The 25,190-nt window shown below is 34.6% G+C and overlaps 1 protein-coding gene across 5 annotated transcripts in view; it reads right to left on the bottom strand.

Annotated features, from left to right (window-relative positions):
* The window catches only part of LOC6562888 (slowpoke-binding protein), a 43,242-nt gene that overhangs the window by 6,050 nt on the left and 12,002 nt on the right, over positions 1-25,190 (bottom strand). The window contains exons 1-10 of one of the 5 annotated variants that reach the window (XM_032736084.1): positions 16,468-16,621; positions 11,533-12,053; positions 10,482-10,601; positions 9,859-10,029; positions 5,373-5,580; positions 4,999-5,235; positions 4,754-4,935; positions 2,751-2,961; positions 2,564-2,689; positions 2,319-2,461 (exon numbers count right to left, since the gene is read on the bottom strand). In XM_032736084.1, coding sequence (XP_032591975.1) covers positions 2,319-2,461; positions 2,564-2,689; positions 2,751-2,961; positions 4,754-4,935; positions 4,999-5,235; positions 5,373-5,580; positions 9,859-10,029; positions 10,482-10,601; positions 11,533-11,633 — 1,499 coding nt within the window. In that variant the 5' untranslated portion in view covers positions 11,634-12,053; positions 16,468-16,621. Of the gene's footprint in view, positions 1-2,318; positions 2,462-2,563; positions 2,690-2,750; positions 2,962-4,753; positions 4,936-4,998; positions 5,236-5,372; positions 5,581-9,858; positions 10,030-10,481; positions 10,602-11,532; positions 12,054-16,467; positions 16,622-20,301; positions 20,379-21,719; positions 21,804-25,190 lie in introns of those variants that run through there. The other 4 variants (XM_032736081.1, XM_032736082.2, XM_032736083.1 and 1 more) reach the window with 4 other exon arrangements.

Here is a 25,190-nt window from a genome sequence, read left to right as displayed (position 1 = left end):
TTAAAATATACATGAGCAACGAAAATGTTTTGAAAATGTCCATTTTTTTCTATATTTATAAATTCTGCATCAAAAATTTAAATTATAATTGTTATTTTTTTGTTTTAAAAAATGTAGGCTCCTATGTCTTTGGCCAAAATGATGAGATTTCCGAATGCTTTTCAACATTATGCAGTCCTTTATATATATATTATTGCAGCATCAAAACTTTGCTTAAGTTTTTTTTTATATAATTAAATTGAATTATTATTATTATTATTATCTTTTTAAAATTCCGATATAAACTTTGGCAAAAATTATCAGATTTTCTAATTATACCGTTGAAAACATTGCTTGTATATATTTATGTATATATGGATACTGCATCAAAACTTGAAAATACGTCTTAGTGCAAAAATGTCGAGAAATTCAAATTCCGAATTAATTTCAACATTATGCAGGCCTTTTTAAATATATATTAATATCGCATCACAATTTCATGAAATGTTTTTGTGAAAAACTTCGACTAAAATTCACGCTTTACGTTTTTTTGTTGTTAAAATTCAAATTTAAACGGCTCTCCTTTACTTTGCTCTCCTTTACTTTGCTCTCTTTTCCCCTCTTACTTCCCTTCTCACTGCGTTCTCCCCTTTTCCCTGCGGTGTCCTTTCCTCTTATTACTTAATTACATTCTTCTCTGTTGTATGCATAATTTTCAAGCACTTAATACTGACAGCTGACAGTGGCACTTGAAGGGGGCTACGGGGGGCGGGGCTATGCTATTTCCAGCGTGTGAGAGAGAGAGAGAGAGAGAGAGAGAGCGCATTGGATCTCGGGCAGAGAACATTACCATAATTACCGCAGGCACGCACAGCATAAGCACACACACACACACACACACACACACATAGACACAGCAGACACAGACACAGCATACAAAATGGACAGGTGCATGGGTGAGACTCACATACATGCGCATTTAAATGCTAATGCACACATACATACATACATACGCACATACAATTTATGACGGTACTTCTTGTATCTGTGTGTGTGATTTTTTGTTGTAGTTTTTCGCTTGCTCATCTCTGTTTTTTTTTGCTCTGTTCTGTTCTATTCTGTGTTCAACACATCATTCATTTATCGTTACACACAGCATTTGCGAGTGGCTATGTGTGTGTCTATTTGTGAGTTACACTGTGTTATTCTTCATTAACCTGCAGTGCACTGGTTAACTTACACAAGAGCGGAGTCGATAAGAAAAGGGCCTGCATTTTAAATATTGTATTAGATTTTAAATCAGCCTGAAGGTTGAGTTCTTCATCTATCAAATCCTAATAGCCTATGGAACGAGTCCATTTTTGTAACTATTATGTTACGGTACTTTAAAGTAATTTTCAAAATTCTAAAAATCCAAAATTAAGTAATATTATAATTGATACTAGATCAGGCAAGATAATAGTTCTACATTTTCTATAGGGATTCACAATTTTACTTAAAAAAAACTTTAAGCCCTCGAATAATGTACAGGCGGCTAGTGAAAAACGCGGGTTCGCGCTTAATATTATTATAATTGATAATTCTCAGTCTAAGGTTTAGCTCTTCATCTGTATAATCATAAAAGCCTCTATAAGAAAGCGTATATTTTTCATATGCTATAACACTAATTTAAGAAAAATTTTAAGCACTCTTAAAATATACGGGAGTGGAGTCAATAAAATGTTATAATCAGATAAGGCTCACGCGAAGGTTTAGTCCTCCAACCTAGGAGCCTCTATAAGGTGGTAATTTTAATTCTTGCTATCAGGTTCACATATTTTTTTTATATAACTACTAGTCTAGTTCTACAACCGCAAAACACCTAAGAAACTAAAGGGACATTTTTTGGTATATAATGTTTCTTTAAAAAAATCTTTAATCATTCTAAAAATTGATTAAAAGTTACATTAGTGTTACTAAATTTAAGAAAATACTAGAAAGTATAGTATTGTAAAAGACATATATTTTGTAAGTGCATGCTGATTAAAATGATTTTTGACTTTTGACCTTTGACTATTATAGGGGATTATTATAAGCCAACCCAGATTAAGATTAGACCGAATTCCCTAATAGATTGGAATGCTTAAAATTTTCTATATGTACCAGGAAATATCCAGAATATAATAATCATTTGCTGGCAGCTTCTTTTTTTTTGGTAAGTGAATGGGTTTTTTATGAAGAGATGTGTGTGTAATTGCTGGTGTGTGTGCGAATGTGTGTGAGTGAGTGTGTGTGTGATGGTTGCATTGCTATGCCAGTGATATGACAAAAGATTCGATATTATATATGTTAGGACTTACCCAGTGCGTCGATCATGCGGCGTCGAGGGCGGGGTGCAGGGTGAACTTGCCTCACTGAAGGAGTTGCCCAAAGAGGCACATTGTCGCTTCTTTACCGCATGCAGCAGATTCAGCGTGGATCGGCTAAGGCTCGGCTTGATTGTCTGCAAGATAAATAATAAAATAATTATTATATTTATCGCGACTGTATATGTTATGCTATATATATTATTGTTATTTCAGATATTAATTTTTGTGGTACTTACACTGAAACAGGGACCGCGCAGCTCTCGCAAATCGATGCTGCGGAATAGATCGCATAGGACTAGGTCCTCGACGGAGGGGCAAACGCCGCTGGGCGGCTCAAAAATAAGGCCTAATATTTCCAGAACCTGTGCAAGGAATTACATAATATATATAATTCAAATATAATAAATATATTGTGTGACATACCTGGCCAATTTGCGGATAATGCTGTAGCTCCATTTCGAGCACCCGCATGGACGGTTTGGGTGTGGTCATCTCCTGACCGGTGCACATTTCAAACAGCAAATGGCCAAAGCAGACGATGTCCACATTCTCGATATCCGTTACGGAACGAGACCACATAACGGCATTATTGCGCGAGCTGAGCCCCAGCAGACCATTCTCCAAGCCCGACAGCCTGCAAAAGAACAAATCGAGCCAAAACGATGAGCCAACAAAATACTCGTATATTGCATAATTTAAGGATAAACCTCTTTCAATACACTCAGCTAAGGAAATCGCCCTGAATTTTTGAAAATCCCATGAAAACTGAAAAATCCTGAAAACTATAATGTTTTCTTGTTTTTAGGAATAATTTTTAAATATAATATAATATAATATAATATATATAACATTTCTTAAAATTATACAAACTTGCCTAAATCGACAATCCTAAAATATGGGGTTATTTTTATTTTTTAGAAACCTTTTTTATTATTAAGACACTTAAAACTGTCTCTTATTTTTATATATATACTTTTCAAAATTCAATGTTATTTTTTTGTGAGTGTAAGGACAATCATTATTGCCAGTTTGGCTGGCACAGACTCGACTTCGAATGACCCAAACACGTGGCGCCCACAATGTGGCAACTTTTATGGTCAAAATGTGTTTGTGCGTTTGGCTGTGAAATGTGTGTTTATATGTCAACCTTTATGTGAAAGTATGTGTGTGAAAGAGGGTAAAAACTATAATCACATAATGGACATCTTGACTGAAACAATGATTGTCGTCAGACACAAAAGTATTTCAAGCAGAACAATCGTTATTTAAATGTCAACCTTTGCCCATTTTTGAACTTTAAACTTTAATCGACACACGAGCTTGTCTTTTATACACCCACGCCCAGCCACGCCCCCTCAGCCTTGACATATACAAAAAAGTCTTCATGCCACGCCTACAATATTTCTATCATTTAAAGGAAAATGGCAAAAGCTGAAAAAAGCTGAAATATTTTTCGCATTCAATTCAAAGGGTGGTTCTAATGGGGTGGGTGTTTGTGTGCACGGCTTGTCGCCTGCCCTGAAAGCCATAGAAATTGTGGGCCAGGCGATTGCTGGGGATGCGGATTTTGAATGCATTTATTATGAACGAGAAAAATATAAATAAAAACAGACTGCGATAGTGCAAAGTGTTTTCCATGTGGATTTTATTGTGCTGACCAAAAAGGTTTGTTGGCTTCTCAAATAAAAAGGTAAATTGCAATTTAGAAATAGTTTGATCTAGGAAACAATCGAAATGGTTTCTTGCAATAAATGATTACGTTTGACTAGCTTGACATATTTATTCTGCAATTTTAAAAATGATACTTGATAAATGAGGAATCGATTTTTGGAGCACTTGTCTACAGCTTGAAATGGGTTTCATTGGGTATTCATTCCAAATTAATTACATTTTAATTGTTTTTTGTGCAAATTAATGTCTTTTTATAGTCGAATGCATAATACAAGTTAAAATTATAAGTTTGTAAAATTATAAACCACTTGAATGAGTTGATGATTTGGGTATTCTTTTCGATGCTAGACTTAAGTTTGATAAGCATATTTCTCTTGACACTAAGCGAACCTTTTGTGGCCTGCAATTCATTAGGAATTTGACAATCCCTGAACTATGCTTGAATTAGGATCTGTTAAATGGTCATCCAATTAAAAGATTCATCAGGATCCGTACAAAAATAATTTCTTGATCTTACTAATAAATCTAATTGTTTTGCAGTTCCGATTAGAAGTACAAGAAATTTTCAACCTCTTTCTCTACAAACTTGTAATTCAAACTATGCTATCCACAAGCCATTTCTTATCTTATGCTCCACTAAAATATAAAATAAATAAGTTTAAAATAAATAAATTAAATATAAATTAAAAGTCGTTCATATTTCCTCTTAATTTGTAGTTTATTTAAGACTGGTAAGCACTATAGTCTAAACTCACCTGGCTGCTCCATTCTGTAGAATAACATTGCCGCTGTGCAGATGACCATGAAGTGGGAATCCGCGCTCCTTAAGGAAGAGCAGCGCTTCCAGAATTTGGCGACCCAATCGCTGTACTTGACTCACGGGCAAACCATTTGGCTTCCGTGTATATTTTCGCGCCCAGGGTTCGTTCCATTGTGCCTGGAGCAGACCGACAGACAGATACAATCACTAATCGTTTTTTTTATAGTGCAAATAGCTCACCTTATAGATGAGATCTTTAAGACTGCCACGCGAATTGAAGGGTGTTACCAGGCAGGCATAATTGTGTGAGCTGTTGCGCAAGAATCCCAAATCCAGCACCGGATAAATGTACGGATGATGCAGCGAACCCAACAGCTCCATCAATATATCTCGTGCGCATTCATCCGGTGGCAGATCCTCAAAGGCCACACAATCCGTGGGCAGCGGCAGCAGCGTCAACAAACGATCCGTGCGCACCTGTTGGATGGGGAATGGGAGTAGAAGTTGTAGATGGAGTAAAAGATTTAGGTCAGCTTTTCTTATATTTCTAAATAATTTCCCAAAACAAACAGCATTTAAAATCCACTGCGATTTTTTATCAGTTCTCAACTCACCGATGCATCCGTGACGAGAAACCAGTTCTTGCCATGCCTCGAGCCGATCTCATCGAGATGTGCGATTACCTCGTAGCGTCCATTGGCGCTCTGTATCCATTCCTGGGTGGCATTCAACGCCCGTTCCCTTTGTGCTCGCTCCCGGGGACTTCGCTCCACAATCCCATTGCCGCTGTCAAGCGCTGAGTATTGATACTTTATGTTTGGTCTGCAAGATATTATACACAATTTAGAATTCCCATCTGTATTTGGATATTTCGTATTTGTATTTTTACAGCTGTCAGTTGAGCGCATACAGAAAGGAACTCAAACTATGCAAAGTATTCATATAGGAACTAGAACTAATCATAATGAACATGTCGACTAACTTTGGCATTCAACATGAATTATGCTGATTTATTTACATTATAATTAAAGCACTCGGTATTTTTAGGATACTGCAGATTAAAATTTCTTCTCTGTGCCCAAAAAAAAAACATAAACTGAAAATCGAATTTGAATTTTAATGTACGCTTAACCAGTTTTTATAATGAATTTTGTATTGGCCAATTTGGTAGTTAATAAAATATTTTTTATTAATATACATATTTTACCCAACTTATTTATGCGAAAAAAAATTTGTACTTAATATATTTACCCAACTTATACACACAAAAGACTAGCAATTTTATTTTTACGAAATATTAAATATTAATTGAAAGAAGTAAAGCGAACAGCTGAAAGCTGAAAAGCATTTCGACAAAATTTCAGATAATCACGAAACTTTGCCTAAATGGCAAATGACAATTGCAACACATGGCTTATTCAGTTGTGGCAACTTTGTTGTGGCACGTCAACGTTGACATGCAAGCCGCATCCTCATACAACAGACTGAACATTGAAATGTAATAAAAAAAACTTGTTGAAAAATAATTTCCGAAAAAAGGTGAGCCCACAACAACAACAAGAACAACAAATAGCCACAAAAGGGGTTGCCAGAGAAAATTAAATTTGGTAAACAAAGCGAGAAGCTTGCCAAAAAAAAGTTTATATATATTGCCAACTGTTGAACAAAAGGGGGGTTACGAGGGTGGATTATCTGGCTGCACAATGGCGCAGCGGAAACGGAAGCAGCAGTTCAACATGTTTTTTCCATTTTATTTCATTATTATTTATTCTCCTTCATTTTGTTTGTTTATTTGGCAGAAAATGCAAAGTGGATAAACTGAAAAAAAACGAAAGCAACTGCAGTGCCTCAAATTGTGGCCGTCTTAATGGTGTGGCAAAGCGCAATAAAAGAGAATAGAGAATATGCACGAAAGCAAGAGCGTTAACAAAACACAAATTCGCCTCAAGTGCCACACACACACACACACACACACGCAACAATAACAAGAGTGGAGACGAGCTCATAAACAAACACTTACGAGCCACTCAATCAAAACAGAGCGAAGGTTAAGCACATCCTCCGGTTAAGTTTAGCATGTGTTTGAAAATTTAATAAGGCCCCAAACAACAAAAACAACAACAATAAAAAGAACGGAGCATGTCACTGTGTGGCATAAAAGTTGGCCAAGAGACGACTTCAGATTCACTCGTATAGCTAACGGCGTGTGCACTCACCAAAACATAAATCGCTCTGAAAACTACGCAGTTTCCTTGTGTTAACAAATAACTTCTAAACATAAGAAACAATACGAAAAAATATAAAAGCAAGCCCTAAATCGATAATCCTAGAAACAAGTTGATTTTTTATAAATATTTTCTATTCTTTAAAGATGCATTTCTAGAAAAATTCCATTCCATTTTTTTTTCTAAATTTTAGAAAAATTATGATTTTAGAAAATATTGATATATACTTTTTTAATTATAAAGTGATTTACTTTGGCGAATTTCTTAAATGCAGGTAGCTTTTTTCTCTGAGTGTATACCGAATATAGCCCCAAAGCGCGCTGCGTCAGTGGGACTGAACAAGCGAAAAGCGAAAAGTGAAAAATATTGCAAGGCCTCGCAAGGCACAGCATGCAAACACACAAACACATACATACACACACACACGCACGCACACACACACACATTCATTTTGGGCACATGTCTTTTTAAATGCATCGCTTGTGTTCTTTGTCCAACGTTGCGTATACTTCACATTCTTCTCAGTTCTTTTTTTCAGCCCACTTGCACTTTATAGTTTATTGTGCTGCTTTTAAGTGCCACAACCTTGAATGTAAATGTACTGTATATATACTGAATATATATATATATACTGTATATAGTCATTTTGCAAATGTATGTGCATATTATATATTTGTATTTATTTAAGCTAATTTTAGCAAATGTTGGTTGCAGCTAACAGATTAAAATTAAGGCTTTCGCCTCGTTCCGAGCACATTGCTCGACAAATATTTACAATACACTCAATCCACTTGTCTCTGCACGTGCACGTGTGTGTGTGTGTGTGTGTGTGTAAGGGTCTAGAGAGGCAGCAGGCGTCACTCGACACGGAAACCTCAAATATTATCAAAACAATGGCAATGGGGAAAAATACTTGTAGCTTTATTTGCTATATTAAAGATATTGTAAAATTCTTGTTTGTTCTTTTGAAATTTAAACCATTTTTGGACATTGCCAGACTAAATTTAAAGGCAGCTGGAAAGCTGCAACTGAGGTCTGTGCTTAAAAATGGCAAATAGTTTATAATTTAAATTTAAGATTTTCAAAAGGTATTTCTTGAGACTTAAACCATTTTGATACATTTCTAGGCTGTCTGGCAAGTGTAAGAAATTCAATGGGGAGACAACTGGTGATATAACTGAAGAAAGTCGTTGAAAGTGGGATATAATTTGCAATTTAATTTAAATTTAGTTCTTGAATTTAAACCATCTTTAGACATTGCTAGACACTAAGGAGACAGCTATAGTTATTAATCAACTCAAATTTTATTTAAATGCAATAAAAGTTCTCTTTGTCAAAAACAGGAAATAATTGAAAATTAACTTTAATTTAAAAACTAACATTATCTTTATGAAGCTTGAATAAGGCATTGCCAGATTGTTTGGCAATACGGCAACAGCTGAACATTTGTATAATTTAAAAATTAATTTAAACTGAATACTGTCAACGAACAGCTGAATATACAACCCAGTTCTGTAATTAAAAATGATATAACATTAAAAATTTAATTTATGGTGTTTATTGAAAATTCACCCATCTTTAGTAGATTGGCAGATTGTCTGGCAAGTATAATAAATGTCAATAAAGCGATAGCTGTAGATACATTTTAAAATTCAACTTTCTTTCTATACTGTGTTTGGAACACAAAATAAAATAAACAAGAAATCGATAAAAAAATTTGAGCATATATTATGATAGCAATAAAGAGTTGACAAGCGCACCTTTTCCCCTTTGCCATCATAATTAACGTGCTCGAGTGTGAAATTTTTTATTGCATACTTGGCGGCGCAAAAGCGCTGAGTTTTGCAGGGCTTTGCACATGTACACACACACACACATATCGATGCTCGTTAGGAACACACTCACACACTCACACACTCATACTCACTAACACACACAGAAATAGATGCTTTTCAGTTACACACACGCGAAAATGAAGCTTACGCTCGCTTGCACATTCATCACACGGCTCAGCACGCAGCGGTGGGTTGGAAAACACACTTACTCACCCGCACACACAAACACAGGTATTCAGCAACATTCACATGGAGCATTTTCATCAATGCACCTCGCTTCCCATTTTGGCGAGTGAGAATTTTCCAAGTTGATAATTTAATTTGCAATTTTTGTGCCCGCGTCTAATTTGAGCAGGTGCCAAAGTAACCTTGGCAACTTTTAACTTGCAACCATGTGTGGCACATAAAATGCATTTTAGCAGCACATTTAATTTCTATCAAAATAGCATTTTCTTTGCTGTTTTTTTGTAATATTTATGAAATGTCGCATCATTTTCATAAAAATTGTTTGCTTAACCTTACAAATACTTTAATCCGTTGAGCTCAAAAATTAAGTTTAAATTGTGATGTGTATTTTTTTCTATTAAATATTTGATATTTGTGGTTGTTGTTGTGGTTTAAATTGTGGTTTCTGTGCTAAGCTATTTACTACGTGAAAGCATCGTGAACGCCATTAGCCGCTATTTATTTCGCATGCAAAGTGCTCTTTTGGGCTACGATTGAAATAAAAATGGTAAATAAATAAAATGAAAGCAAAGAAAACCAACAAGCGAAACTGAAATATTTGCAGAAAATCGGCAAGAGCAAAACGAGTAACGCAAAAAAGACAATCGAAATATATGCCAATTTGATGTTATATATAGTAGTGGGTAGTAATATGTATAATAGTATATTATGTAGATACAATGATTTGAGTTGCAAATCTCATTTTTTGTGGATGTTGTGTGATTGAGATACGAAATTATTTATATATATTTTTTTTTGGGAGGGGGGTTTGGAAAAGAAATAAATAAATGGTAGATATAAATTGAGTAGGCAACCTTGTTGTTGTTAGTACTGAATCTATAGTATCTCTACTTCCGCTTTCCGCTGGCATCGATTTGCTAAAAAAGAGCCTAGCCAGATTGTCTAACCTCGCGCTAACCAGTGGCGATTTCTCCGAGTGTTCGGACTGATCTGAGTTATCTTGCTCCGAGCTGGCCGACCGGTTGCTGCAAATAGAATAGGATTGAGATACGCTCGAAAATAACGTACGAGACAATTTTCGGAAAAATAGCATTTTCATTTCAATTTTTGTAAAATATAAATAACGAAAATATATAGAATAAATTGTGGTTTTTGTTTTCTTTGATTTTGATTTTGTTTCAGTGTGTACAATTTGAATTTTTGATTTTGAATAAGCATCAAAAATAAATAGACAGTAACTAAAAGCTATTTAACTATAAATTAGTTGATAACCTGTGCAATTTATTTTGTGTGACGATTAAGTTGGCGGCTCACTTTTTTGTGCACACGTCCCATCTGTGGACTCTCTGAGTGGACTATGTATGTATATATATATATATATATGTATGTGTGTGTGTGTGTATGTGTATGTGTGTGTGTGTGTATGTGTGATGTGGCCGACACACATACCGTCTGGGTGGTCATTTAATGTACTCACCTACTGTAGATTTGGCGTCGATTGGCGGCTGTCAGCGCTGAGACATCGAATTCAATTGCCGAATTTGATCGCTTCAATCCGTTCGCCTTGTGCAGCTTCTTCATGATGTGTTTTACTTTCCTAAAACGGTTCGGTTTCGATTTGGTTTTGGATTTGGTTTTGGAATTGGGTTCAAATGTTTGATTTTTTGAACAAAAGAGTCGAAAAAGCAATGAAATCGCGGAAGATAGTCATTTAACTTATATTGTTATTTAATTTGTTGTGCTCTGAGAGAATTTAGTTTCTAATTTTTAGATATGTATGTATCTATAAAACAAATTGAGCAAAAAGCGTTAGAGTTAAGTAAGTTGAAAAGTAATCGGAATTACCTCGAGTTAACAATTTGTAAAAAAGTTAAGAATATAGCTATGGGGTGTACTAAGAGAACAGAGTTTTTTTTTTAATTTTTAATTTTTGTGCTCTAAGAGAATTAAGTTTTATATTTTCTAGATTTCTGTAAGCAATATTTGGCAAAGTCTTTAAAGTTGCCAAAGCTTCAAATTATTTGGAAATACTTTGAGTTAACAATTTGTAAAATAATTAAGGTTGTAATATAATAATGCTTTCTAAAGGTTTATTTTCAGATCGAAGAAAAAACATCGCTAACAAAATTGCAATACATTTTTTTTATTATCGATAACTTTTTTTCTTGATCGGAAAACATGTATTGAAAATCGACCGTAAAAATTCCGCTGAGAAAAATTTAGCCTTTTGTGTTTTTTTTTTTAATGTGGATCTTCTCATTATCGATAACTTTTTTTATACAATTATTTGGCAAAGCTCGAAGTATATTCATTTAAGTTCTTGTAAGAAAATACAATTTTTGAATACATTTATTTGTTTCGATCTGAAAACAGGCCTTCAGCTATGTTTATAATTTATATTAACACTTTCTAAGATATTTGAAAACAGAAAAAATGTAGTTGCTTTTGCGACGCATTACAAATTTTTTGAATGTAAGTTTTGGCCTTGCTTTCTATTTGTCGGGCAATCAATCGTTGAATGAACTCACTTTTCCGGCACCGGCGGCTTGACAAAACAATCGTGTCCTGTGACGGCGCTGGCGCGATTATCGAGTCGCTGCTGCTGTGCAGCCTTGTTGAATTTGAACATGGTGAAGGATTTCTTGGCACTGGCCACCTCACAGACGCGTACGATGATCTTTCGGCTGCTCTTGAAGACCGTGTTCAGCGTCTTGTATACGAGTATCGACACCGACTTGGAGCCGTGATGCGGATGCGAGTGCGGATGTGATTGAGGATGTGGTGATTGTAAGTGCAAATGCGAGTGCGACTCGTTGGTTGGCTGCAATTGGGGCAGTGAATTGGGCAGGGATTGCTGCTGCTTCAATTGATGCACTGCAGCCGCAGGAGGTGTCGCTGACTGTGATGTCGATGACTGGGATCGGCTGATGATTTTTTGTAGCTGCTTCTGCCGATGATGGCAGCTGATGATGAGCTCCTGCTCCTGCTGCTTCTGCTGCTCCTGCTGCTGCTGCTGCTGCTGCTTCTGCTGCTGCTCCTGGCAAGTGTCCTGTGCGAAGGATCGATCGGTTTCGTTGTGAAGAAGTGTGTTTTGTTTAAATGTTTTTGTTTTGTAGTTGTTGTTGTAGTTGATTGGTTTTGAACAAAAGTTGAGAGGCGAAAAGAAATATGAAAAGAAATATGCAATAATTGTTTTAATAAAATATTCGTTTTTCCATTGCGAAGAACGGTTTGGAGAACACAGCAACAAAAGGGAATTACGAATAAACGAACTGAGTAAAGCGATTTCGTGATAAGTAAGTAAAATCAAATCAATTTCTGCATATATATGTTGCATGTTGCATCGTTTTCGTGATTTTTCTTCTTTTTTTTTTGCGCTGACGTCAAAATTTTTCCGCACAATTCAATTGCACAGCAATCAGGTAATAAGGTGTGTCTCGCTGTGTGTGTGTGAAATTAATTTTCTGTAAATGAAAGATTTGCTTACGTTCAACTTTGGGAATGACAATCACAAAAGCATTTGCCAAGGCTCCAATTTGTGCCTTGTGCCTGGAAAGCTTTAAAACTAAAAACCAAAAATTTCAATTTAGAAAAATTACAAAAAAACAAATAAATTAAAATTGCGTATTCGATTATTGTAAATTTTGAAAAGCCATAAGAAATGAAAACATGCGAATTACTTATAGCATTCTTCAATTTGATCAACTAAACTAAATTGCAGCCAATATAGATTTGTTGCAGATTTCAATTAATATATATGTTTATAATATATAAAAAAGCGTTTCAATTTGCTAATATTTTCGTGTTAAACAAAATTCTTTGAGAGTTTTTTTTTTGTGTAAAATGCAGCCAATTTTTTTTTGTGCTTAGAGTTTAAATAAAAATTGTTGAAAATAAAAAATATTTGTTCGGTTTTATGCTATGTGAATTTTTTGTTTTTGTGGTGAGCTCAATTTTTGCTGAACGAATTTTTTTTTGTGTATTCTTCATTGACATTTGGCTTTGGCATTTGGCGTTTTGGCTTTAAGCGAATTTTGCGAATTTACCTACCGGTCGCTCAAGCAACAAAGTTGGCAATAGTCCAATGCACGACACCTAAATCTGAAGTTCGATTATAATTGTTATATTATTCGAATTCATTTCACACAGTTTTCGTAATTGCAAAAAGAATGGCAACATTCAGCGGTCATTTTTTACTGTATTAAAAAAAAAAAATTATATAAAAATTGTTGCAGGCTTAGCAGTTTCAGTATAATAATTGTATTTAATATTTAATACAATAATAGTCTTAGTTACGTATTCTTAATACGTGTGTTATAACCATTGTCATCCAATTTATTTCTAGTAAGACCATCTCACGATTCCCATAATTCATTTGCTTAAATATGTAAGTCATATCTAAAGCAATTTCAGTATATTAAAAATATTTATTATTTTGCTTGTGATATCTGATAATATTTTTGTCCGCAAGACAATCTTAGTCTGAATTATAGGTTTGTTATAATTATTTTCCACCCAATAGAAATACATTTTAATTAAGACCATTTATTCAGTTGCTCTAGAAAAGTGTTATAACTATTTCCTATTTTATTTATTTTTATTAAAACTATCTCGACATTGCAACAAGTATTAAGTCACATCTAAATCACATTATTATCAGTTCCCATACAAATTAATTTTATCTAAAACCACGGATACCTATAATTCATTTTCTCTAAGTCACACCTAAAGTAGATAAATATCAGTTTCAGTATACTAACTAAAATTACTATGTTCTATTTCTGATAATATTGATACCCTCAAGACAATCTTAGACTTAAGTATACATATGTTTTAACTAGTTCCCAACCCAAATACAAATATATTTTAATTAAAACGCACTACGGATGTGCGTAATTTATTTGCTTAAATGTGTAATTGAGTACATTTTGATGTGTGATTTCCACACACACATATATATTTATAGCTGTGGCTATGACAACAGCTGGCACACGAGCAGCAGCAGCAGCAGCAGCCAAACCCGAAGCAAACTCAACAACTGCAACTGAATGACAAGCACTTTTAATGGACGGCTAAATAAATCATACGCCCCGTTTGCCAGTACCAAAACTGCCTTTGGGTGTTCTTGTGTGTGTGCTGGAATATTGTGGGTATTGTGCACCGCTCCCAGTCCCCTACTCTAAAACATGTGTCTTGCACGTGTCTTGGCCCAGAGGCTTCTTCGCCATTTGTCTAATTGTCTAATTCTAATTTTACATTTCACTTATTGTTTGCATTGTTGTTCAACTGTTGTTGTTCTTGTTGTTGTTGTTGTCTGTTGATTTAATCGTGCTTTGATTTTTGTACCAGACATCGAAACAGCCCCCTCTCAGAGCTCTACATATATACACCATAGCCCATACCAACTATCTAATCAGGCGTACGAAATGCTCAACATGCGGAATACCTTTACTACATTTCTGGGCTTTTGTTTTTGAGGCTTATTGATTTTATTTCTTGTGCCGTTTTCTTAGCGCGTCTCTTTGTCTTGTCTTTTAACACTCGGAAAAAAATCGCACTGAATTTTTAAAAATCACCTTGAATACTAGAAAGTCTTTTTATTTTTAGAAACAATTTCTATATAAAAAGTAGAAAGACTTATATTTTTCACAATTATATTTCATAATCATTAAGAAATATTTCAAAAAATTCAAATAGAAAATATTCTTAGAAATATCGTCTCTATATAAAAAACAAATGAAAAGAAGAAAAGGAAAATAAAGTTTTTTTAAGTACACAATCTATCTTTTTAAAAATATACTTTCTGAATCAGAAGGTGAGTTACGCTTGGTCTCAAAGTAAGTAAGTAAGTAAGTAAGTATCGATTCTTAAAAGCTCAAGACAATTTATTTCTGAGTGTATTTGCGGCAGGTGTGTTTGACGTTTGGCATAGTTTGGTGTCAAGTTGCAAGAGACGAGCGGCTGGCAAATTTTCGAATCAATTTCTATTTTTGCAGCACGAATCGCCTTTCTCCACGCTCCCATCGCTTAGTTGTTGGTAGTCAAAGAGAGTCGAGCTTATACCCATTTCGATTATTGCATTATCCTGTCAATTTATTGTACTGCGAGCAAATTAAATTGTCAATGTGCTTGTGACACGAATCGACATAGATATATATGTATATGAACAGAGAAAACGCGATGGCAGAGATTAACGAGCGCCTCATATGCCATATTAGGAAATCGTTGTCTAAATTGTAAAATCATCAAATATTATTGTTGCTATACCCGGAAGGCAGTCGGACGATTATTTACATTATTTGCCCTCTATTTATTTCAAACAAATTGCATTTATTGGGCTTAGTTAAATGCCAAGAACTTAATACTCATTTAACTTGGAAGAGCTTTAGAGGATTAGAAAATTGTTGGCCTTAGTCATATGTCATTCTATGAATAGTTTAGTTCAGTTGCACGATAAATTCCCTTTTGAAGGTTCTTTATTTGCTCAATGACAAATGTAATTCAGCTACTTATTGATGAGTTAGCTTTCAAATATAGCAAAAGCTTTGTCACTCTTTATTTATGTAGATTTTCAAACTTATTTGTTGCTTTATTTTATTTTTTTATCTGTTTAACTGAAGTATTTATTTATTACTTGATGATAAATATTATTTATCTGTCGACTTATTTTCTTATATATAGCTTCTTTTAAGTCTATCTCAACTATTTCTACTATGTATTTAAGTAGATTTGGGTTTTGAGACTTTTTAACTCAGAATTAAAATTTGCATCAAGAACTGGGGTGTATTTTCTTATTTAATTGTTCTTCTGTTTTACCTAAAAATGTATTTATTATTTGATGGATTACTACTATTTATTTACTTCATTTGGTTAGCTGTTAATTTAAGGAAAAACTTTGTCTTTCTGCATTTCTATATAGATTTTGATTTTCAAACTTGAAAACTTGACTGAGAATCAGTAATGTTTATTCAAAAATTGTAATGCACTTTCTATCATTTAGTTGGTTTTCTGCTTAGCTGAAAACTCTATTTATTATTTGACGACAACTATTATTTAGCTAGCTATTGATGATAGCGTATCACTCGAGCTTTTTTACTCTGTATTTATATAGACATTGTTCTTGAAACTTCTGAGAATCAGTTTATTCAAATACGAAAGGATTTATATTTAATTATTTAGTATTTTATTTATTAAGTTGCGCGTCGCTTCAACTGAACACTCTACAAGTCAGTTCGCTTAACAACTGGCTCACTCAACCAATTCAAGTTTATTAAAACCAACAAAATGTCAAAAGTCCAAAAATTGAGTTGCTCATAAAAAATGAGTAGGAAAGGTGAGGGGTCGTGTTGGAGCCGGCTCGAGAATTTCAGGCCCGGCGGGTGATTAGCATAAAACACACACAAAAATTGACATTTTGCCAACATAAAAAGACTCGACGCTCGACACTCGACTGCGCTGCGCACCTTTCTAATTATCCGGGCTTAGGCCAACATCGACAAGATTATTATTATTATGAACAGCAGGCGCACTTTGAGCAGGGATCGCATCGTTATCGCTGCGGTCATTTCTTATGAAAATTACGCGACAATCGAAATTAAATATTTAAATAGTTGTTTATTTTTTTATGTTTTTTTTTTTTTTGGGTGTGTTGGTAACAAATTTCAGCTATTTTTTATGTTTTTTTTTGTTACTCTATAAACACGCACGTGAATTTGCTGCTTGGAGCTGACAAAATAAAACGCGGCCACGCCGTTCCTCGGTTCGTCTGTTAATGAAGCTAAAATTCGAACATCGTTTCGGTTAAAGCAAAAACTATGAAATTTTCTTTTTTCTTTTATTCCAGTCCGATGCCAAGTCTGACTAGGCGTGTGTGTTGGTGAGTGTGTTGTATGTGTGTGTATTATTGTGGGTGGTTTTCAACGATATGTTTGCGTGCCTCATATCAGCCACAGTTTTCTGCTTGTATTTGTGTTTGGCTCTTGGCCCTGTTGGCCACCCGTCTAACTGGATTATAAAAATTGATTTTTAATTTTTATGACAATTTTCCAACTGACTCATGTTCCTTTGGCGCTCTTGTCATTATTTGCCACTGCCACAATTCCAATCCACTTTTTATTTGCTCGTCTTCGTTTGACCCGTGCCCCACACCCCTCTTCAAACCCCGCCTGAACTTGGCATGTTGGCTTGTTTGCATTGACAGTGGTATATCATATAATAATATATAATTTATCATCGCACTTTTCATGCAATTGCTAAATTACTTTCAATTTTGATGGATTGTTGCTGATAGTGTGGGACTCACATAGATAGTCTCCTTTGACACTTTGGTGTGAAAACATTAGTTAGTCATTGGTTAAATATTATTGTCAGGATTATACAATAAAATTCATTAGGTAGAGTTAGTTTTATATCAGAGTGTCAAGCCAAATCGTTTTGGTTTTAATAATGTTGTATGTTTATGTTGTAATTCCAATGTCGAATTTCAATCGGTAAACATGCTTTTCCAATTCCTGTTTGACACTAGACTAAGTAAAGTCAGCAGCGAACTCTGTTGGTTTCTGTGAAATTGAGGAAGAATCATCAAAGCACATTGTAAGAGATTGGGTCGCCAGAAAAGGGAAATACATTTTAAACTTGGCAGATATACAAATCGTGCATGAATTAGGTTTGATGGAAGAGCTAAAGGCACAGAAGGGGATACAAAAAATCTAACAGCTTGAAGTTCATAAAGCCCACCAATAATAATAAAAATATATATTGGCTTTTAAGATAACATATTCTTTAGGTATAACTGCTAAACTGCTTCCACTCACTTAAAGTTAGTAACAATTTAATTCTCATTTTCCCTAAGGATATTTTAATAATTGATTTTGAGCTTCTGATTTTGCACCACTGTGTGGTTAGCCTGTCGCCAAAATTTGTGGTTGTGGTGGTAAATGGATCGCCTTGTGTTTCTCGTGACACATTAATCATGACCCGCTCAACGATTGTTTACCTTTGTTGACCATCGCCTTTTGCCACACACAACTCGCGCTCATGTGTGTGTGCGTGTGTGTGACGATGTGTATGTGTGTGAGTGTGTGTGTGCACAGGCGTTCACATTTGTTGGTCGCCAGGACATTCGTTTGTATGCAAATATTTCAGTGTACTTTTGCTTGTTTAGTGCTTGCTGTTTGCTCCATATGGAAATTGGAAAAGTTTATTTATACATATATATATATATATATATATATATATATATATATATATATATATATATATATATATACACATATATATTACTTATACGCCGCGTTGGCCTTTAAGTTCGCGTGAAAGACACACTCACAAAAACCGAAACGAAATAAAAAGCAGCCGATGGGAATCAAAAATACACACACACCAACACACATGCAATATATAGTTGCGCAAAAAATTATAACAGCATTCTGGCATTTCTTCTATTAGTTTTGAAATTTATTCAAATGTTGATTTTTATTATATATTATATTGTTTAGCTTTCCACCTATAAGTAAAATTCTTTTCAATATAAATATATATTTTTTTACTTAATTTGTTTAAATAATTTACTTATTTCTAATTTTCATAATTATATTTGCACATCTGAAATGATTTTGTTATTATTTTGTTTTCATTAATTTTTTTGCTTTTCATAAAAATTAACTTCTTAATTTATGATTTTAATTAAATTTAAATTAATTGAAAACGCTCAATAAAATTGTGATATTTTTTCTTTTACACATTTTTTGAAGAGTTCTCTTCTAAAGTTGCTTAAACTTACAAATTGAAAACATTTCTTGTGAGAGTGGTGCTATTATTTTGTTTGCAACTGTACGCAACTGTGGCATGCCAGTTGCCAGTTGTCCTTTTGTGCGTTTGTCCTTTAATAAATTGATGGGTGTGTGTTAGTGTGTGTGTGTGTGTGTGCGTGTTGTATAGGGACGAACTGGCGCCAACCATCGTAATAGGCCCCACGGCGCTACTCTTAGTGGTCACCACACCACACCCTACCACACTGCCTCACTTGCCCCTCAGGGTGGCTAGCCTGAGTGTCAACTGCGTCATGCTTTGCTCGACTTGTAGTTGTAGTTTTATTTTTTGTACTCTGATATCGTAGTTATAAGTGTATATTGGCTCTGTGCAATGTCCGCTTGTCCGTCTGTTCGTAAGACTAAACACTTGAGCTTGCAACATATAGACTAGTCTGTGTCTGCGTTCGAAAAGTGCAAGAAAATCGATAAACATTGATAACTGCCAATCGATAAAAACACCATATCTACTACAAATTTTATAGCGTTAGCAAAATTTGAGACAAAATGTTAAAGTTGTTACGTCGCCTAGAGCGATACATAAATCGATAAACGCATATCTGCCACAATTTAAAAGATGGAGCCACCAAATTAGAAGCTTAAATTACTGCTGACCTCCTTCAAAGATCGATATATTCGTTTTCGGACCACTCCCACTTCCGGCACCAAAAACGGCAATTTACTATAGTTATTACTATAGTTACCAAACTTGGCATGTAGATTACTAGGAAACTTCTCCAACATTTTTTTTAAGCCATGCCCCCAAAATTTACAAGAACCTATATCTATCGCAACTTTAAAGGCAAAACTGGAAAGTGGATTAATTATCTGATATCTGGTATTATTTATAGGTATCTAGCGTATTTCACAGTCGATTACGCCCTACCGCAAAGTTTCACTTTTTTTTTTTTTTTTTTTTGGGTTTTGTGCTTTTGCGTTTTGTGTTTGTTTTTTGAAGAGGGCTGTGCCCTGCGCCCATTTCCATTACTATTTCCATTTCCAGTGACCTTGTATCATTAACTTAATTGTTCGCAGCCAGTCCAATTGCCAACTTGAATTATTCAGTTGGCTTTCCGTACGACTTTTGTCTTTGTTATTTTGTCTTTGTCTTTTCCAACGTTGCCTGGCCAGTGTTTGATTGCAACCACCCCCCAAAAACTATCCCCCATACACTCTCCACGTGGGGTTCATTGTCGCTTTTGTCATAGTTGCCATAGTCACAGGCCTCCTTTTCACGTTGTCTGCCCGCATTTGACAGTCACGTGCTGTTTGGCTTAGTGCGATGACAATTTAACCATATCTCTCAAAAACTACAACTAGCCAACGTTTTTACAATCATTTTTAAGCCCCTGGCAAAACTGCACAAGACCTGTTTCGCTCTAATTGGATGAGTTTGTTCTGCTGCTGCCAGTCTATATATCTATCTATCTATCTCTCTATGTATATAACAAAATGCATTTAGTTGCCACTCAAGAATTATATACATACCTGCATCGTTTTATCCAGTATGAGATGACAACGATTCCACCTAATATTATACCTCCCAAGGCACACCAAAATAAGGTCTGAAATTTAAGGAAGGAATGACACGTTTCACATTAAATATAAGCAATTCTAATCATGCATAACAGACGGGAAATACTGCACTCAGAAAGAAAGTCGGTCTGAATTGTTCTGTTTTTGGAAATAATTTTCAAAAATAAGAAATCATGTTGTAAAAATTAGAAGAGCTTGTCCCAAATCAACAATACCAACTATATTCCCTTTTTTTTATTTTTTAGAAATATTTTCTATTGTTGAGTAGAAATGATAACTTTCCCTTCTAAAATATAACTGTGAAATCTTAAAATAGTAATGTTGAATAATAATATAAGCAAAAAACGATAAGATAAGATTAGAGTTCTTAATTAAAGAACATCCTGCTAATTATTCATATTTTTTCTGAATCTGTCCTGAAATTAAAAAAGGAAAACACTGCTTTTTAAAAATAAACTTCTGAATAATAAGTTAAGTTATACATGGCGACAAAATTAAGCAGAATTTCTACAATTCAGAGCATTTTTTTTTTGCTGAGTGTAATCAAATAGAAACTCCTTTATTTATTGAAGGGTTTCGACTTTTGTTTTAATTGCGATTGGACTTAAATGCTAAGGCCATTATTGGAATTAGCTTGATTGATTGTTTTTGAGTTTATTGTAAATGTAAAGAGTCATTGACTCGCTTGACAGCTTTATGGCAACGTTATAGGGTTCGTTAAGTTAACCAAATAAGGTCCATTGCGAGCCACATTATAGAAAGTTGAGCCGAAAAGGTTTCAATCATTTCAAAATAAACGTTGTGGTTTGGGGCGATCCAAGCTGGTCACATCATCAATTTGGCAGCCCAAGATGTCAATTGCATTGGCATTTTTGGTATTTTGGGTCAGACACATAGAAATCAGTTTGGAAACTGTCGATTCACTTGTCAAGCCAGATGATATATTAAATTAAGTTCGGCACTGAGATAAACATGCCAAATTTTATTTATGGAGCTGATAGAGTTGCCTCTTTATTATCAACAGTTGCAATTAAAATTGTGTGTCAGATGTTTTGGAAAATTTACTCAATGAAATGATTATTATTTGGTTTTTTGGCACTTTGCGGCCACACTATAAAATTTCGCTATTTTGCCAGTTACTTCCCACGGAAAATGGCAGCTTGCCAGGCAGAAAATCTGGCGTCAGGCTGTTTCTGTACTTTGCCAAAGACATTACACAAGTATAAAATACGCCATAACTGCTAGGAAGTTGAAAGTGACTGTGCCTCAACTTTATGTGTGGTTGTCATAAAGATTATAATGAAAATAAAGAAAACTACAAAAAAGGAAAATGTTGTCAAGTTCAAGGTTAAGCCAGCTATTCTACTCACAATCCAGTAGTGCGATTCAGTTTGTCTGCTTGGATTCAGTTGCATCGCACGTTTCTTTCATTTATGCACGTCGCAGTGGGTCGTCTGAAATATTGGATATGGAAATGTAAATTTTGATTAACTTTAAATTTTTTATCAATACATTTTATTTAGATGGTAAAATGTAAGCTTTTATTAATTCAAAAGATTTTACTATCACTTAATTAATATAATAATCTTGATCAAGGGAAATGTAGCAGTAACACTAGAAAATATTTAACAGCTCTTCGGACTATCTCGTCATCCAGCTCACTCGACTAACGCATTCTTACTTAATTTACCTTACTCTAGAATTTATAATAGGTAAATACAGACTTCAATATCTATAAATATATTAAATTCATAAATTAACCTTTCCTAATTCTCTTTTGCTTTCTGCGTACCAGTCTGATTATTTTCGGAAGAATATTAGATTTGCCCTTTAATATGTTAAATGTCTTGTCTACTCCAATATCCGGCTCAACATATTTTGCATTGATTTGTTTTACCAAAAATATATTTGGCGGCACCATCATCAGTGCTCCGCCCGTTGATTGAGTGAGCCGACAGATTAGCTTCCTCATCGAATTTCAAGAACACTTCATTTAGAGAAAGATACGTCCAGGGTGGAAGAGAGGGGACGGAGGGATGTAGCTGCATTTGATTTAAGTGGACCGGCCCGATGAAGTGTCCCTTGCCACATTAATTGTAGCACAACTGTGCAAATATGACAGAGACTGGGGTAAAGTTGTGGGAAGTAAAACATTTTGGGATTTTACTGAGATGTTTTTGTTTTTTTTTTTTTGGCATTTTGCAGTGCGTGGGCAGCAGATGAGTAAAATGGCAAACTGTTGATACAGACTCGGAAATGCCAGTCATGTTTGTTCTCTCTCTCCCTTTCTTTCTCCTCATGCGCCTAAACTTTGAACTTTCAACACGGGGCACGAGGATGCTGGCTGGATGCTGGGACAGGGCAGCCATTACTTACAACTAGTCTGTAAATCGCTCTCTGCCAACTTGCTTAACTTATTTTGATTAATTTCACGGCAGCTTACGCATAATTTAAGACCCTGGCAAACAGCTAATTGGCAATGTCAAATCTAATAAGAAAGGCAACTTGAAATTCTATTTAAAATTATATACACAAGGACTATAATAATGTTATTGACTCTATTTGTTTAATTTAAATTATTTATTAATTCAATTTAATTTATTTTTAATCTTTTGTGCTTCTTTTTTGAGTCGACTGAGATTAATCGATATTAAATAAATGGATAAATATTATAACCAAATATAATAATTTAAATTTAGTATCAAATTTTTTCAAATTTATTTGAATTGATTTTTTACTATTAATGATTGATTTTTTGTATCGACATTTAGTGAGTTAATAAATGAATTAATATTATAGCTAATATAAACAATAAATTGTAACTTTATTTAATTTAATTTATCTTTTAGTACTTATATGTTTTGGAGTCGACATTAAGTAAATTTCTCAATATTATAACTTACTGCATAATTAATATGCAAATACAGATCACTCATTTTGCTGCACATTGCAATTAAATATATTAAGCACGAGAACGAAACAGCAATTGGCTGACATCATATAAAAATTATAATTACCAAATTGTAATCATGTTGTGGCGCCTCAACAGAAAGAAGCCCAACACGAACAAGCTCCCGAAAATCATTCCCCAGGTGGGCCATTTGCAACGAGTTATGCCTCGTTATTTACTCCACTCCAACCAAGTGTGGATTGTGTGGCAAGTGTGGCAAGTATGGAACATATGGAGCGAATTAACAAGTTTGCTTTACGACCGAAAAGCGGCCCCATAAAAATGTCAATAATGCGACTCGCACACACACACAAAATGTACTTGTCACGCAGCGGCAAGTATATTACTGATATGTCTCTGCATGTAGCATGTAAATCGAGTGTGTGTGTAGCAAGTGCAGCTGACCGACTGAAACTGTGCCTCATTTATCATCACTTGGCGGCGGCTGTCAGGTTGAAGCCAGTCAGCGTGATTTGTCCCGACGCCTGCCACATCCACCATGTTCCAGGCGTGTGGCACATACAATTTTTTGATGGCTTCACTTGTGTGGCAAGTGGCAACAACTACGCTCCCTCTCTCGCTCGCAGTTGCTGTGTTGCGTGCGTGTAAACCAATAATTTCGTGGCTAAAAGTTTTGTCCCAACAAAGGACTCAATTCCGTCCACTGTTAGAAGAACATAACACTTAAGCGATTAATTAAATACATTAATTAACGCTTTTTGCTATTTGCCATTTGCTACATTAGAACAAAAATTATATAGGGGCTCGAGTTATGCCCTCTGGCAGAAGCTAAATTCTAATTGCAGTCGAGAGAGCCAATTTCATTATCATTTTCCGATTTTTGGAGAGGATTTTTTCTAAAAATTTGGGTTTCCATTTCTGCCGTTTAGATACATTTTCTATTAAATTTAAATATATTTCTGAGAATAGAAAAAAACCTTTCTAATACTTAGAAATTTGTTTCTCATATATAAAAATGATTTATATTCCTGTCCAGGCCGGTTTTCTGAAACTTAGTTTTATAATTATTTATTTAGTGATTGCACGACATTTAGTGAACCTTGACTTGAGCTTTCTATTATTAGAAAATATATTTATGAATATAGAAAACCTAGATTTTCTAAAATTCAGGTCATTTTTTTCTGGGAGTACGACATTTACTGAAGCTTGACTTAGGCTTGAAGTAATTAACAAGCTATAATATTATAATATTATCAATAATTATTTGGTATTAAATTGGCTACATATTGAACAAGTCCTAAAGAAAGTTCAATATGCTTTCATAACTAATTTATAAAGGATTTTGAAATTTGATAATATCTCTACAACCGATGTGTCGTTATTAATTGTATTGTACTTAATTATTTTCAAGGAAAAGTTGACAGCTCATCTTTTTGAGTGTAAATATTGACTGTTTTTTTTTTTTGTGTTGTTTTTTGAATGAGACTTGGCTTTTCCGCCTGCTGCGTGCTGGAAACCAAAACAAATGGCAATGGCAATGAGAATAGGAATGGCAATGACCAAAGCAAAAAGAAATGGCCAGAAAATTGTTTGTAAATGAAATAAATAAACCACAGCACGGCTCAGTTCCGCACAAGTCAGCGCTGAAAATGGACGCCGGCTACTACTATAAAAAAGTATGTAAATTATTTACATTTATTTCAAATACAACATAATTGAAAAATCGAGCAGAATTGATTAAGATCGACAGCGAAAGTGTAATTGCAAATGCAAATTAAGTCAAATCAATAAAATTGATTGCACACGCTAGAAAAAAAAAACAGATAAAAACCCAAGCTCGCGCAGCTGAAATGGAAGCAAAAATGCTTTTAGTGACGAGAGTTTCGTGAGCATCCGGCCCGGAATCAGCTACGGCAACGGCTATGGCTAT

The sequence above is a fragment of the Drosophila grimshawi genome, unplaced genomic scaffold (assembly GCF_018153295.1).
Source record: "Drosophila grimshawi isolate 15287-2541.00 unplaced genomic scaffold, ASM1815329v1 contig_1377, whole genome shotgun sequence".
NCBI classification, from domain to species: domain Eukaryota; kingdom Metazoa; phylum Arthropoda; class Insecta; order Diptera; family Drosophilidae; genus Drosophila; species Drosophila grimshawi.
Note: the sequence above shows the minus strand (reverse complement) of the source record. Positions and strands in the feature narration are given on the sequence as shown.